The sequence below is a fragment of the Lissotriton vulgaris genome, chromosome 12 (genome assembly GCF_964263255.1).
Source record: "Lissotriton vulgaris chromosome 12, aLisVul1.2, whole genome shotgun sequence".
Classification (NCBI taxonomy): domain Eukaryota; kingdom Metazoa; phylum Chordata; class Amphibia; order Caudata; family Salamandridae; genus Lissotriton; species Lissotriton vulgaris.
In genome coordinates this window covers 492,075,491-492,090,887 of record NC_141700.1, presented here as the reverse complement: position 1 = coordinate 492,090,887, position 15,397 = coordinate 492,075,491, and the positions used below count along the sequence as shown (strand labels likewise).

General features: G+C 42.7%; 1 protein-coding gene across 1 annotated transcript in view; it reads left to right on the top strand.

Annotated features, from left to right (window-relative positions):
• The first annotated feature begins 3,632 nt into the window (after positions 1 to 3,632).
• The window catches only part of LOC147677582 (chymotrypsinogen 2-like), a 61,640-nt gene continuing 49,875 nt past the window's right edge, over positions 3,633 to 15,397 (top strand). Inside the window, exon 1 of the mRNA XM_086945241.1 lies at positions 3,633 to 3,766. Within this exon, the coding sequence (XP_086801367.1) occupies positions 3,715 to 3,766 (52 nt within the window). The 5' untranslated portion in view covers positions 3,633 to 3,714. The remainder of the gene's footprint in view (positions 3,767 to 15,397) is intronic.

Genomic DNA, 15,397 nt, shown 5'->3' with positions numbered 1-15,397 from the left:
CAAGAAAAACCAAAACGAACACCGGGGATGCAAACAGCCGGTGCTGCGTGGGTGGGGGCGGGAGGGCAGGAGCCCGAGGCTGCAGAGGGAGAGAGAGAGGCAGGAGCGGCATTTAAGGCTATCGATCTTTCAACATAATAGGGCACATACAGGTGCCTTGAAAGTGCAAATGGCGGCGGGCTGGCGCAGGCTAACTCCGGTGGTGGAGTCCTGGATCCCTGGAAGGCTGGAGGTATTAGCACGCCCACACTGACTCTCTAAACAACCGGGATTGGCTCAGGGTCACTTGAAGACCCTGAGCCAATAGGTCCACAGTACGTCACTGCAAAGGAATTCCCAGAATCTGAGCAGGGCACGGCAACTCTGAACAAAGGCAGCAGCGCAGCAAAATTGATTTGCTTACTCGTATTTTTCCGCTTTTACATATAAATACAGACAAAGGAAAAATACTTTTCCGTCTGTATTTATATGTAAAAATCCGTAAATACGGAAAACCGGGAGCCCTAATCATGATGATATTGGTGCACTGGTTCGCGTGTTACTAGCTCCCTTAGGACTCCGACTAGTAGTGTGTCAAGCGGAGGGAGGTTGAGGCAGGCTAATACATAAGTACCTGAAATCAGGCACATGGCATGGCTGAGTTTAAAGATTAGATGTTCAATATCAAATTTATACTCATAAGTTTAATCACAGAGCTCTGTAAGGGTGATTTCATGAACAGAAAGGGGGGAAGCAGGATCTACTTTATAGGGGTATCGATTATTATCTCATTTAGCGCCTAAGTACAGAACCCCATGGGATATCATCGTTTAGTCCATGTTTGTGACTTGATAGACGATGAATCCACCGCTGCTCTTTTTCAAACAGAAGTTTTTTGTCACCCTGGATGTGTTCCACCACCGTCCACCGCATATCATTCGGTGTGTGATTGTTGGCAATGAAATGGTTGGTGAGTTTCGTTGCATTGCGTTTGCACCGAATGTTACTGCGGTGCTCGCAGATTCTTAACTTTACTCTTCTGGTGGTCATACCAACATACTTTAAACCACAAGTACAGATGATCAAATATACCACATTACTGGTATTGCAATTGGTATGACCACGTTGTTCCCATTGCTCGCCTGGTTCAAGGTTCAACAATTTTTTTGAGTGCGTGGTAAGGTGACAAATACTACAATCTCCACAAGGGAAGTGTCCCTTCACTGCTGGGAGCCCCCAGGATGATAGGACAGTAGAAACAGGGTTGTTTTGTTTCTTGGCCGGGCGTGTATGGACTAGCGCGTCCTTCAGACTGCTCTCTCTTCTGTAAGAAAAGAGCGTTTTTTCCCATTTCAATTTGTTGCTCGTTAGAATTTTCCAATTTTTCTGGATGCATCGGCTCACCATGTTGGACATCGTGTTATAAGTTGTTACACACGTTAGTGGGACTTCTTGTGCTGTATTTTTAGGGATGTTCTCCAGCAATGCGTCTCTGTCCTGGTTTAGGGCTCTTTTCCGACTCTTGTTGAGGATCCTCTTCGGGTAATTGCGTGCTGCCAGTTTCTCTGTCAAATCATCTGCTTGTTTTTTGAAATCAGACTGTTCACTGCAATTTCTTCTAATGCGAAGATATTGTCCATAGGGGAGATTCTCCCGTAGAGGACGGGGATGAAAACTATTAAACAACAACAAGTTGTTTTTCGTCGTCGGCTTATAGTACGTCTTTGTCTGAAGCAGATGTTCTCTCTTATTTATGGTGATATCGAGGAAGGTGACACTATCACTGGCATATTCATGCGTGAACCTCAGGTGGGGATTGCAGGTGTTGATCCATGTGAAAAAAGGACTCAGAGAGGCTTCATCTCCCTTCCATAGCAACAGGACATTGTCAATATAACATTGCCATAAGATCATATTGGACTTGAAAGGGTTCGTATGACTCAGAACGAACTTCTTTTCAAAATTGTACACGTACAGTCCGGCCACCGAAGGGGCAAATGTGCTGCCCATTGAGGTCCCCGTGGTTTGGAGATAGTTTGGTGCCTTGCGCTACTCCATAATCACCAAAGCATGCAGAGCCATGCAAGGTAGCTTTGCGTGGCCTAGTAAATCTAACAGAAGCCTTTGCGTTGCTTTGCGCCACCTTGTGGGACGAAATGGCAACACCTGGGTTTCATAAATCTGGGCCTGAGTAGGTTGTCTCCTGCTGTCCTGAAAAGTAGATCCGATAAAGATGCAATTCATGAGGCTACACCAGTATTGGAGTTGGGAGTAGTCTCCTTGTACTGAATTAACTGCAATAGCAGAGTAAAGCTCTATAGTCACAGATGAGTTTTATCAAAAGGAATTGAAACCAATGAAACCTTCATCTTTTAAGCGGAAAGTTTATAAAGCATGCACCTTAAATATTGCATAGCAGATATTATTGGAAAATAAGCACCTACATGTGTAAAAAAAAATGCTTTATATCCACTTTGATATCATAATAGCAAGGTGAAACAAATGAACATGGATGAATAGTGAATAGCACTGCACCTTAATGACAGGAAAACAGAAAATGCTTTCTCAACAAAAAAACAATAAATCATCAATAAAAATGTTATGTCTGGAAAGTAAATGCATCAAAGAACATACACTGGGTCTATTTGAAGGCCCCACTCTCTGAACTTCTAACTGTAATTTCTGACAAATTGATAGTATGAAGCCTTGGGGACAGCTAAAGCTGCTTGTAGGCAGACCAAAACAGAAAACGCAGCACATATATGTTTTTTTAGAAGATGTGTTCAATGCATCTGACATGCAACATACAGGGGCATATTTCTCCCAAAAAGTCGGCACGCAGAGCTGTGCCAAATTCAGCGGTGCCGCACTCCGACATCTTTAAAATGCTGGATGCGCTGTATTCACAATAATGTAGCACTGATGCAAAAAATCTGCCTAGCACCAGTTGCAGGCACCCTGCCACAATGTAGCAAGGGTGCCTGCGCTGCAGGGGTGATTCTTTAAGTGCAGGAAGGAACAATCCATAATGGTGATTTGCTCTTTCCAGGTGTGCTGCAGAATGCAGCACACATAGAATGGTGACACAAGGAGAAAGTATTAATTTCTCTTCATTTATTGCTCCTCCCAATGCCTGGTAGTCCACGGCGTTAGGTTTAAGCGCTAACTCAGCCTTGTAAATCTGGGTCAGCATCAAAAAGCAACATGTGTTGTGGTTGAACGCCCACAGCAACTCCCAATACACTCCCTTTTGCCGAGGACTGTGGCAGAAAGGGGCATATTTAGAAGGTGGCATGCCGTTAAGCCACGTTAAGTGGCTTAGCAACAATTTGTAAATAAGGGAAATGGTGCTACGCCACCAGAGCATCAAAAAAGTGACGGACTGGTGGAAATAGGGGCTTGTAAATATGCCCCACAGTCGCTAAACATCAATCTCAATAGCCTGCCTGCAGTGTAATCATAGCACAGCTCATGCATAGGAGCAATTGTCTCAAAACCAGACTTCTCCAGTGGAAACATACCGTATCACATTTTGTCATTCAGAGAACTGGTAACGTGCAACCCGTATCCTTATCTCCCCAAGGTCTGCAGATAGCATGATGCTGCTTGGTCACATTTTCCAATTCTCATTCCTGAAGGCCTTTTCACATGTGGCTGCGCTTGACTGGTTTCAGGCGGATATAAAAAGCCCTTAGGTTAATGTTTCAATCGTGTCTGGCGAAGACTTGAAGCATCATGGCATTCCTCTGGCTCCTCGCCTGCGTTGCCCTTCTTGGTACAGCCTCTGGTAAGTCACACCACCTCTGGTTCCAGGGAAGAGCGACCATGAAGAGATGTCCATAATCGCTGTATCTATCTGGTTCAAAAGAAGCCCAGTCCTAAAAGGCTATATTACTAAACACAGTGGGGCATGTTTGTCATTGTCCTTGCACCACGGAAGGTAACGCAAGTGCAATGCAAAACCTAGATGAGATTTACCATGCCACGCAAGGCCGCCTTGCGCGGCTGTGCAGTGATTGCCAAATCTAGAATAACACAAGGCAGCGCAAGTCGCTGCCTTGTGGTACTCTGCTCTAGGGAGGCATACTATGGGTGCAGCGTGGGTGTTCCCAGCCATCTACCCATGGAGTTTGGTGCATTCCAAGATTTACCATTAGTGGTAGACCTGGGAACGCATCAAAATGCTACGCCTTCCCAGGTGAGGTATAACGAGGAGAAATATCTGCATTATCTTTATTTCACCACGGTGCAAGGGTGTCTACATTGGTGCCAAGCAGTTTCTTTAGAATTGGTGCAAGGGAAACCATAGGGGTCCTTTGTTTTCTTGTGAATACGGCGTTTCCCTGCATTTTCAAAATAACGTGGTGCAGCTCAATTGCTTGCAACGCTGCCTCATTTCTTTGTAAATATGCCCCAATGTTTATAAACCATGCTTGTTTAACCCCTCCCATGCTGGTGATGAACCCCAGCCGTCACGCCCCGCAGTGGACGTGTGCTGATGACGGCTGGGGTTCGTCACGGCCCCGCCCTTTTCTTTTGTTTACCGCACAGTGGTAAAATCGCGGCCGCAGCGAAGGGGTTAAATGTTGTGCACAATGTGGCCTTGTATGTAAAGTAAACCAAACCTATGATATGCACAATTTCGCTGATTAAAATTAATTTTCCACAGGGGTATATTTACTAATGCCTGCACAGGTGCTCCTGCGGTGCAGCGCAACGGAAAGTGGTGCTCACAGGTCTTTGTGATGTACAGTAAAAAGGAGTTACATTTTATGTCACATTTCAACTTAAGTTGCTGTTCAGCGTTGTGCTTGTAAGAGAGCGTTGGGCAGTGCCCTATCTACTTAAATATGCCACTGCTTCTTTCTTCATTAGCGTTAGTGCTCTATGCCTAGCACTGGGCGTTCCCCCTTTTCAACACAGTGCAAGGATGTGTGCATGTTGTCTAGGATAGGTTTTGTACTAAAAGTGTAACATTCCATTACAAGAAACTATTCTGAGACATACTTTAAAGCTTTTCAAACATTATAAGTGTAAATTGCAATCAGCATATGTGCAAAGTTTGAAAGGTTTAGAGAAATAACAAGATTTCTGCAAGTAAACTCCTGGCTCAAGGAGGCATTATATTTTGGTGCAAATCCTTGTCTACTGGTGTTTGTAAATATTTGCATCAAAAACCGTAAGTGAGTGCCTGCTTGACGCAAAGTACCACAAAGCAACGTAAAGTTATAAATTGCGTCACTTTTAGACATCTTTGCAGGTCAAAAAACATTTTGTTGCAGAAAATAAATATCAAATCAACACTGTGCCAGCTTGCATTCAATTTTGATGACTGCACAGGTGCAAAATGGCCTATTTATGTGTGGGGTTGCATCGCGCTTGCACCACGCAAACACTGCATGGCTTCATAAATCCAAAGTAATGCAACGCAGCGCAAATCACTGCATTGCATTACTCTGCCCTGCAAAGGCATTCCATGGGCGTTGTATGGGTGTTCCCGCTCAACTCCTATAGATTTTGACGCAGTCCAAGATTCATCAATTCTGTGAGACCTGGGAATGCACCAAAATGCTACACCTTCCAAGGTGAGGCATAATGAGGATAAATAGCTATATCTCTCTGCGTTGCTTCCTCTTTCTATCTGTGCTGTGTTCTGCAGCACACATAGAAAGAGGAAAATGCCCCAGGAGGTTGTATTTTTTGCCGGAAGGTGGCCCTTCCTGCACAAAAACAATCCTCCTTACAACACAGGCACCCTTGGACCATGTTGCAAGTGGAGAAAGGCGGGAAAGTGCCATAGGGGCATATTACCAACAACTAGTGATAATTATCGCTATGTTGGCTTAGCGGCAATATTTTTATCGCCGAGCTGCGGCGATTTTTATCGCTTAGGAACCCTGCTATTATCAAGGTTTATCTCCTAAGCGATAAAAATCGTCCGAAATGCATGAATATCGCTAAAAAGTCAGCGATATTCATGCATTACCGAGCTAATGCTCTTAGTCATGTTATCCACCTACCATTGGATAACATGGCTAAGAATTGCTCAGGGCAGGTGTTAGCTTTTGGAGATATTTGCGCTTAGTTGGTAATAGGAGATAGCGATGTTAGCGACTGTTTCCAGTCGCTAACATCTTGGCACGCCCACTTTGCATGTCATTAGTGATAAATATCACTGACATGCAAAGCGGGGCCCAAGATGGTAGCTATCTCCTACTAGCTGTCGCTAACTGGTGTTAGCGACAGTTAGGTAATAGGGACATAATTTTATCTCCGCTTTCTTGGCTTTTAAAGCCAAAAACGCGGAGATAAACCCCCTTGATAATATGCCCCATAGTCTTTTAAACATGGTGCATTTCTGCCCTTTCCCTGTCACGCAGCGCGGCAAGATAACTTGCTGCGCTGCATGTGTGACTTTGCCATAAATATGGCTCAAAGTGTAGATAAATCTTCTTCACTGTATAACTGAATTTTTATTTCTACAAAACATTTACAGGAGGCTCTATCTGGTAAATTTCAAATTCATATTAATAAACAAACACGTTTGTCAGTCTAAACCCTCGCATGAGCATTGTCCTAAGCTTTCAATGTTCCTGTTTCCAAGGTTGTGTAGCTCAACCACTGCAGGCCACGTTCTTTGAATTCTGGTGCTTGAGCTCCAGTTCTTTCTTGATGGGGCATATTTAAGAGCCCCTTTGCATCGCTCTTGCAACAAGCAATGTGGTGCAGGAGCGACAACTTAAAAACAAGCATTGGCAATGCCAATCGGTTTCGCCATTGGGATCTTATATGTATTTAGCTATGCAGCACATAAGCAGAGGCGGAGCGCGACACTCTGCATTTTAGCTGATGTGTGCAGAGAGCTTCTGCTGCCTCAAAAAGTTCCTTCCTTATTCATGCACACTTACCCGGACTTCTAGTGCGAAAGTGATTCAGCACCCACGCTAATCTGCTGCATAGCTAAATACATATAAGATCCTAATAGCGAGACCGATTGGCATTGCCAATGCTTGTTATTCTTTTTTCCAATTAGTGTTTTGAAAATGTGACCCAATATTGTATTTTTTGCAATGAACAGAGAGAGCAAGGGTGACAATTTCTCAAAATAGGACAAATGCAAGAGAACAGTCTAGAAAGACTTCCAGTCAGAATAGACACTTCACATGTCCATCTTAGAAAGCACGCAGCGTGGCTTATAAAACATAAATTAAAAATCTGTGCTCAGAATAGTGTGCCGCCCCTCTGGAATTTTTCTGCTTCTCTCATTGCATCCAGATATGTAATGCAACAAGTAGCATCACACCTGAAAGAAGCCAGGCCTTTTGGATTTGTTAATGGTTGTTAGTTGCATATAATAAATAAGCACCCACTATGGCTTTGTTGTATATAATATTGAAAATGCTTCAGTTCTGATGAGACTGTGAAAGAACTAAAACGATTCTCTTTGAAATTACATCAAAGTCTTTGAGCAGCAGTTAAGATTCTATTTTCCAACCTGAGGGTGAGGGCAGAAATGGAGAGCCCGATAGGGGCCCATCTCGGCACCTGCTTTTGAGAACTGCTGGTGCTCAGCACCGCACGACCCGGCCCACTTAAAGCCCTGCAGGCTGCAGCAGGGCCTAGGCCGGTCATTGAAGGAAGACTGCAGTCAGACATTGGGGCATATTAGCAAGGGCACTATCGCCGCTTTAGCGGGACTTTTTCCCCGCTAAAGCAGCAATAATTTTATCGCCCTATTAGCAAGCTGTCGCTAACAGCAGTTAGCGACAGCTTGTAGGCGATAGCAACCGGTTTGGGGCCCACTTTGCATGTCAGCGATATTTATTGCTAATGACATGCAAAGTGGGCGTACCCAAACTGTTAGCGACTGAAAGCAGTCGCTAACACAACTATTGCCTATTAGCAAGACAGGCTGCGCGATTAAAAAAGTTGCGCTAAGCGCGATTATCGCCAGATTCTAATGCCTGCTCAGACCACAACTTAACCTGTATATCCAATGGGAGGTGGATATTCAGGTTAAGTCCCCATTAGCGTTAATGCCTGAATATCGCTGGATTTCCAGTGATATTCACGCATTGAGCCGCTATCGCTGGATATTTTATCTCATTAGAGATAAACGTTGCTAATAGCACGTTATCTCTGCGATAATATCCGGAGATAGGCAGCGATAAAAAAAATGCGCTAAGCGCATTTAGAGATAAATATCGCTATTTGTTGCTAAAATGCCCCATTGTCTTTCTCGCAATGCTTACTTGGCTTTAAGTCCTCCTGACCCCCTCATCGAGCTGTGAGATTCTTGTCAAGACAATTGAGATAGGAAAAGCACAGAGGTGAAGCCGCCCAAATCAGAGTTCTTACTGATACACATCTCGACAACCTCGGGATCCTTTACATGCATATTCCTAGCACAGCAGAGAGGTACAAAGTGCACGCAGGCACGTTTTGATGAAATCAGCCATTCCACAGAGCGATGGATCCAAAATAGTCATTATTATTTTAATAAGCAAAAGTGATTTTTGAAATAACCTGACTAACCTACTAGATGGCATCTCATCCTTAGAAAAAGGCGTCCAACTTAGCAACATGAACATATTTAACCTCAGTAGACCATCACCCACCCGAAAATCCGACGCCATCTTGGCTACAAAATGTCAAATATAAACTGTTGGTCCTGGTCTTCCAGGTACTCCATGGTGTTTCTCCTGCATACCCCACCCACACAGTTTCATGAATCTCGATCCACCCCACCAAAAGCTTACATCCGCCCCCACCTCTGCCCACAACAACCCTGCTTCTCATCCTAATTCCGTGCTTCCATCAACATTCTGGGACACATAGGCTACCGGCTCGCTACTGTCATTTAAATCAACGCAAAAGTACCAGATTTTATAGGTAAGAAGTCACTCCTACCCAGCAGCGAGCATAGTTTAGGACAGAGTTCAGATATGGGACCCCCGCCGAGAAAGTGTACTTTGTCATCTGAGGAGAGGTGGTCCCTGGCTAGTCCAACGTGCGGGGGGGGGACTCTTTCAGTGAGTGTTGCACATAGTCGGTGCATGGGCTGTAGAGACACAGTGAGGAGGTGGTACTAATGCAGAGCCGTGTGCACACTCTAAGATGGGAGACAGGGACGCCTGCTAAAATATGGCGCCCATGTTGATAATGCTGAATGTTTAGCGCGGCGCCGGGGTGTGGGGGAGGACAGCAATGAGAAAGCTGCTTGATGTGTTGCCAAACAAAACGAGCAACAGAGCTGCAAGCAGCTTCCGGGTGAGCCAGGGAATCCACGTGCACGTGGACGTTTAGCGCACATGTAGAATATGAGGCAGCGCGCATGTTAACGCTCACTATTTTAAACAAGCATTTGCAAAGCAATACTACTCGCATTTACGCGAAACGTATTGCATTTGAAATGGGAGTTGGGCTGTTAATAAAGGCACGAACAAGAGTGGGGGGTGAGGGGTTGGCGAACAATCACAGACTGTATGAGGGGAAAAAATAGTGTTCCGTAAAGGGGCCAATAGCCTCGGAAGCCTACAAATTGCACCATGGCCGTCACGAGGAGGGACTAACAAGATGGAAACCAATCAGGAGGCAGCATTAAGGCTAAAAGCCAAATAAAAAAATGGGCGGAGAGTGGGTGGAGCTTATGCCAAGCTTCCCTGGTATAGTATATACACCATGCCTTGGAAAGCGAGCAGCGCATGCACGCTGCAGGCTAGTCGAGACCTAATGAGATTTATGAAGCCATGCAAGGCCACCTTACACGGCCCTAAGTAGCTTCATAAACCTCGAGTAATGCAGCTCAACTCAAATTGAGAAGTTGCATTACTCTGCACAAGGATGGCGTTTCCATGGGGATCGCATGAGTGTTCCCATGCAATATCCATGGATTATGATACTTTCTCAGATTTACCAGAAGTGGTAGACCTGGGAATGCGCCAAACACCTACACCTTCTCAGGTGAGGTGTAACAGGGGAAATTGTGGTTATTTCTCGCTTTTTCCTTTCATCCTGCTGCACACATAGAAAGAGGAAACCGCCCCAAGGGATGGTTTTTGTGCAGGAAGATACCCCCTTCCTCACAAAACAATCCTCCTTACAACCCAGGCACCCCTGCACCATGGTGCAAGAGTGCCTGCATTGGTGCTAGGCAACCAAAAGAGGGCCAGCACAGGAGAAAAGGCAGGAATGTGCCATATTGCTTTAAATACGGAGCCTTCCTGTCACACAGTGCAGCGCAGTAGGCGAACTTGCTGCGCTCTACTGAGCAACTCAGCCATAAATATGTTATGTTAGATAGTTTTGTGTTGAGTAAATATCAACAAGTAAGAGTTGTAGAAACAAGTTTATTCATACAAATGAAGCACTCCCTGCATACAGCTCCAATCTCTGAGAAGATCGCCAGTAACTGACCACTATACAGTTAAGGCAAACAGTACATGTACAGCGAACTGGGGATGGTCTCGAGTGATGCACAATTGAACAATAATAACACTCGAGACCAAATTGAATGAAAACAATAGCACGAGTCGGCGCGAGTCCACGTGGAGAATACACGAGGAAAACCTCGCACCAAGCATGTACTCGCGCTGACTCGCGCACAACACAACACACCTTCCCCCCTTATGAAAAAAAAAAAAAAAAAAAAAACACTGTGAATTACAATTTTCTGGTTATGAAAGCAACAAAATCAGACAACCACTTCGGTTTCTTAGTGACTCTTTTAGGTAAAGAAACACCATACTGGACAGTAACATCTTGATTGATGGCACTGTTATCTGAACACGAAGTTACAGTAGGAGCAGTATCCTGGTTGGTATGACAACTATTTGAGCAGCAAGGTAAAATATCTGCAGTACAAGAATCCTCATCCAAAAAAGAAAAATCAAGATGTTCAGGAACAAGTTCTTTACAGTAAACATCCTTGTCAGCCTTGAGGACAGCAATTCTACTCAGATTCCAAACCTTATTGTTGGATAATCTCACAGAGTTTTTCAAGACCTCTAAAACTTCAAAAGGACCCATAAATGAACTTTCACCTTTCTTGACTTTCCATGGTTTCTTGACCTTTACCATCATGCCAACTTCTACCTTGGGATCTTTTTTTGAACCACATTTCTCATCAAAGTATTTTTTGTTTGAGCAATGGGTGCGAATAAGGTTTTCCTTCACCATACTCAAATCAACATTAGAAGGAGTGGATTTCACCAACCACGAGGGATTCGCCTTTGTCCTAGGAACTCTCCCTCTCATGATCTCAAAAGGAGAATATCCAGTCATTGAATTCGTGGTTGTCCTGTACATCCACACCTTCTTAAAAATCTCTACTTCCCATTTTTTGTCATCATTACTAGTAATCTGTATGGCTCCTTTTAGAACCCTATTGAATCTCTCTATAACCCCATTTCCACTGGGATTATATAAAGAGGTAGTAGAGTGAACAATCCCAAGTCTTGAAAAATAGTCATTAGCTTTCTTGGAGATAAATTGTACACCATTGTCAGATATAATCCTTACTGGTAACCCTTCTTCAATAAAAACTTTATCTAGAAAACACAGAACCGAATCAGTATCTATCTTCTGGACAATTTTGATAATAGGCCATTTGGAGAAAATGTCAATGGCTGCTATAACATACTTGGATTCGTAGCCAATGGGACCCATAATGTCTATGGCAATAGTTTCCCAAGGATTATTTGGAATGCTATGTGCACCCATATTGGGTTTCAAAGTAACTAAAGACTTATCAGAATTGGCACATACCACACAATTTCTGACCAATCTTTCGATAAACATGTCCATCCCTGGCCACCAAAATAAATGTTTAACTTGTTGCTTGGTTCTAACCATGCCACTATGACCTTCATGACCCTGCAGAACTATAATTTCCCTTACGCCCACTGGTGGCACAATGCGCTCACCTCTTTTAATGATGTTCTCACAACATGAAAGTTCTGACCTTACTTCCCAGTAGCTTTTCAATTCTGGACTCAAACACTTCTTTTCAGGCCAAGTACCAACTATATAACTGGCAACATTCTTTAAAATTTCATCATCCTCAAATTTCTCTTTCCACAAGGTCTGATCAATAGAAATGGGACCCTCATCATGGATCATGGCAATCTGGAAATTGTCCCATTCATTATGTAAATCCTCTTGAATAGGTAAAGGCATCCTAGATAAAAAATCAGCAGAAACATTTTCTCTCCCCGGTAAATATTGTATATTATAAATAAAATCCTGCAAACGCATGGACATGCGTGCAATTCGGGCTGAAGCTCTTAACATGCCTTCTGTAGTGAGTAGCCGTACTAACGGTTTATGATCACTCCTAAGAGTACATTCTTTACCCCAGACAAACACTCTGAAATGTTCCAAAGCCCAAATGCACGCTAAAGTCTCCCTTTCTATTGTGGAATACTTTTCCTCAGCAGGAGTAAGTGCCCTTGAAGCATGTGCAATAATAACTTCTTTTCCCTCCTTATTCTTTTGGGAAAACACTGCACCTAGTCCTTTTGCGCTAGCATCGGTAGTAATAATGTTTTCCAAAGAAGGATCAAAGCAGGATAATGCACTTGCTGAGCAGATTGCATTCTTCACATCACAGAACTCCTTCTCACATTCACTAGTCCACTCAAAAACAACCCTATTCTTGATTAACTGCCTGATACTATATGTTCTGCACGAGAAGTCAGGTACATACCTAGCGTAGAACTCAACTAACCCTAAAAAGGACCTTACATCGTCTTTAGATAAAGGATGAGGAGCCGATTTAATCGCTTCTAAAAGTGAAGGTTTAGGCTTGATACCCTCTGCACATAATTCATGGCCTAGGTAATTTACAGAATGGACACCAAATTTGCATTTCTCATGCTTAATGGTAAGGCCATGTAAATTAAGTGCATTCAAGACCTCTTCTAAAGCCATAATATGCTTGTCTTTGTCATCATTGAACACTAAAATGTCATCCTGAAAACAGATGGCATTTTTACAGTCTTTTAAAATATCTTACATGACCCTCTGGAAAATCGCCGCTGCGGACGCCAGACCAAAAGGCATCCTGTTGAATCTGAAACACCCAAATGGTGTAATAAATGCCGTCAAGTCCTTACTCTTTTCATTTAACTCTATCTGGTGATACGCGGCAGATAGGTCGATTGTTGAAAAAATATTTGACCCCCCAACCACAGATAACATTTCGGAAATGCGGGGAAGAGGAAATTGATCTACAACAATATTATTGTTAAGATGGCGAAGGTCAATGCATAATCTCACCTTGCCATTAGCTCGTCTAGCAACCACTATGGGCGAAACCCATTCAGAGGACTCTATTCTATCTATTATACCTCCTTCCACTAAAGCATTTAATTCATTCCTAACCTCCTCTCTGACAGCAAAGGGAATATTTCGAGCCTTATGTATTTTAGGACAAGCATTATCCTTTAAACGGATTTCATGTTTAAAGTTGGTTAACCTTCCAATGTCTTTGGAAAAAACATTTGGAAATTTGCTTAGCATCAAAGAAGAAATGCCATTTTGCTCATCAATCAACATCACTGGATTAGGACTATTAGGATCCAGTACAATGTCAAGTTTACCAAAGTCAAACCAACTAAGGACTGAGGGACCCTTCTTTGAAACATACAATTTCGCAATACACTTTCTGTTTTTAAATCTGAAAACTAAAGTTCTGAATCCTAAAATATCTATCCTTCCACCAGAATATCATTCAGGATTAATATCACTTTCTTCTAAGTGACTGCCAAGTCTAGGTACAAACAATTTCTTCCAGACAGATTCACACACTATAGAATAAGGTGATCCAGAATCTGCGTACATGTTGATCTTTACACCTCCAATAATCATGTCACACAATGGCTTCTTCTTAATGGAATGGTCATTTACATTTAAAACTGCAGAATCTTTTATGTTCAAAACAAATGAACAGTCATTGTCATCTGTGAAATCATCCTCATCACTATTCTCATTCAATTCAATGCACTTAACCTTTTGATTGACATTACCTCTTCTGCAAGCAGAAGTGAAACGTCCTTTTAACCCACAATTGGAACATTTCTGCTTCAAACCAGGGCAAGTTTTATCATTTGCTAAATGTGATTTGCTGTTACATCTAAAACATTTAAGATTACCCTTTGAAACTTCAGAATTAGCTTTGGAAGAAAATATTTGCTTCTTTTTGAGAGCATCCCTATTCTTACTATCATATTTTTGATTAATTTTGGCAACAACATTTTTACTGACGGAAGTTTCCTTCCCTTTAACTTGTAGTGCGCTTCTACAGGAAAGTTCAGCTTTTCTGACAATGGACAAAACAAAATCTAAGTTCTCATCACCATTAATCCAAAGTCTTTCCTGTATAGTCTCATTTTTAGAGTGCATGACTACTTGATCCCTTATAAGATCTTCTTGTAGGTTACCAAATTTACAATCTAAGGCTAATGTTTTCAGGGATGAAACAAAGTTATCTACAGTCTCCTCACTTAATTGTTTTCTTTGAAAAAACTTAAACCTAGAAATTCCTATGCACACTTTGGGAGAACAGTACTTATCAAAATCATATACAGCCTTATCAAATACATTCATGTCACCACTTGCTTGTGAGGTAGGAAGTTGATTGAAGGCTTTTAATCCTTCAGGCCCCAAACAGTGTAAGAAAATACCTTTTTTTTCTGGAGCTTTCATTTTGCCATTTGCGTCTAAAGCCTCAATATAATTTAAGAAGTAAGCTTTCCATTCAATCCAAGGCATACAAGGAGAACTACCAGCAGACCAATAACTCTGTGGAGGCGAAAGGGTATAGCCTTGAGCACACATAGTAACAGAAATAAGCAAATAGACAGGGTACTTTACACTGAATACCAATAGCAAATAGAATAACAACAATAGTCTTAGTTTTTAGTAAAGAAATACTTGAGTGTTGCAGAGATAGAAAAAACAGTCAAACGAATCGTGGAAAATACGAAGATTTCCCTGTGTTCATCTATCACCATCCATTTCTCTGGTAATCACCATCCGTTTCTCTGCCCTACAGGTTTTCACTCCGTTATTTGAATAAATCTCCCCGTTTTTTCAGTAGAGGGAGAAAAACGAAGTCACCTTGTTAGTTTCACCCAAATTAGCAATCCAATGGAAAGCGGCGTCTCAAGCTTTCCTAGGAAATGCAGCAATTGGTTCCGTTTAATCATCAGCCAATGCGCACGAAATGTAGCAATTAGTTCCGCTCTAACATCAGCCAATGCGTGTAAAGAAAGGATTCATTAGCGCGATCAAGAAATGAAGACGCGCGCACATCCACACGCAAATGAAGTGAGATCGGCTTTTCGGATGGAAATTCAGCTCTTCAAAGGGGTTTAACTTCAGAGAAATCGGTTCTTCAGGAGACTGTACATTGCTT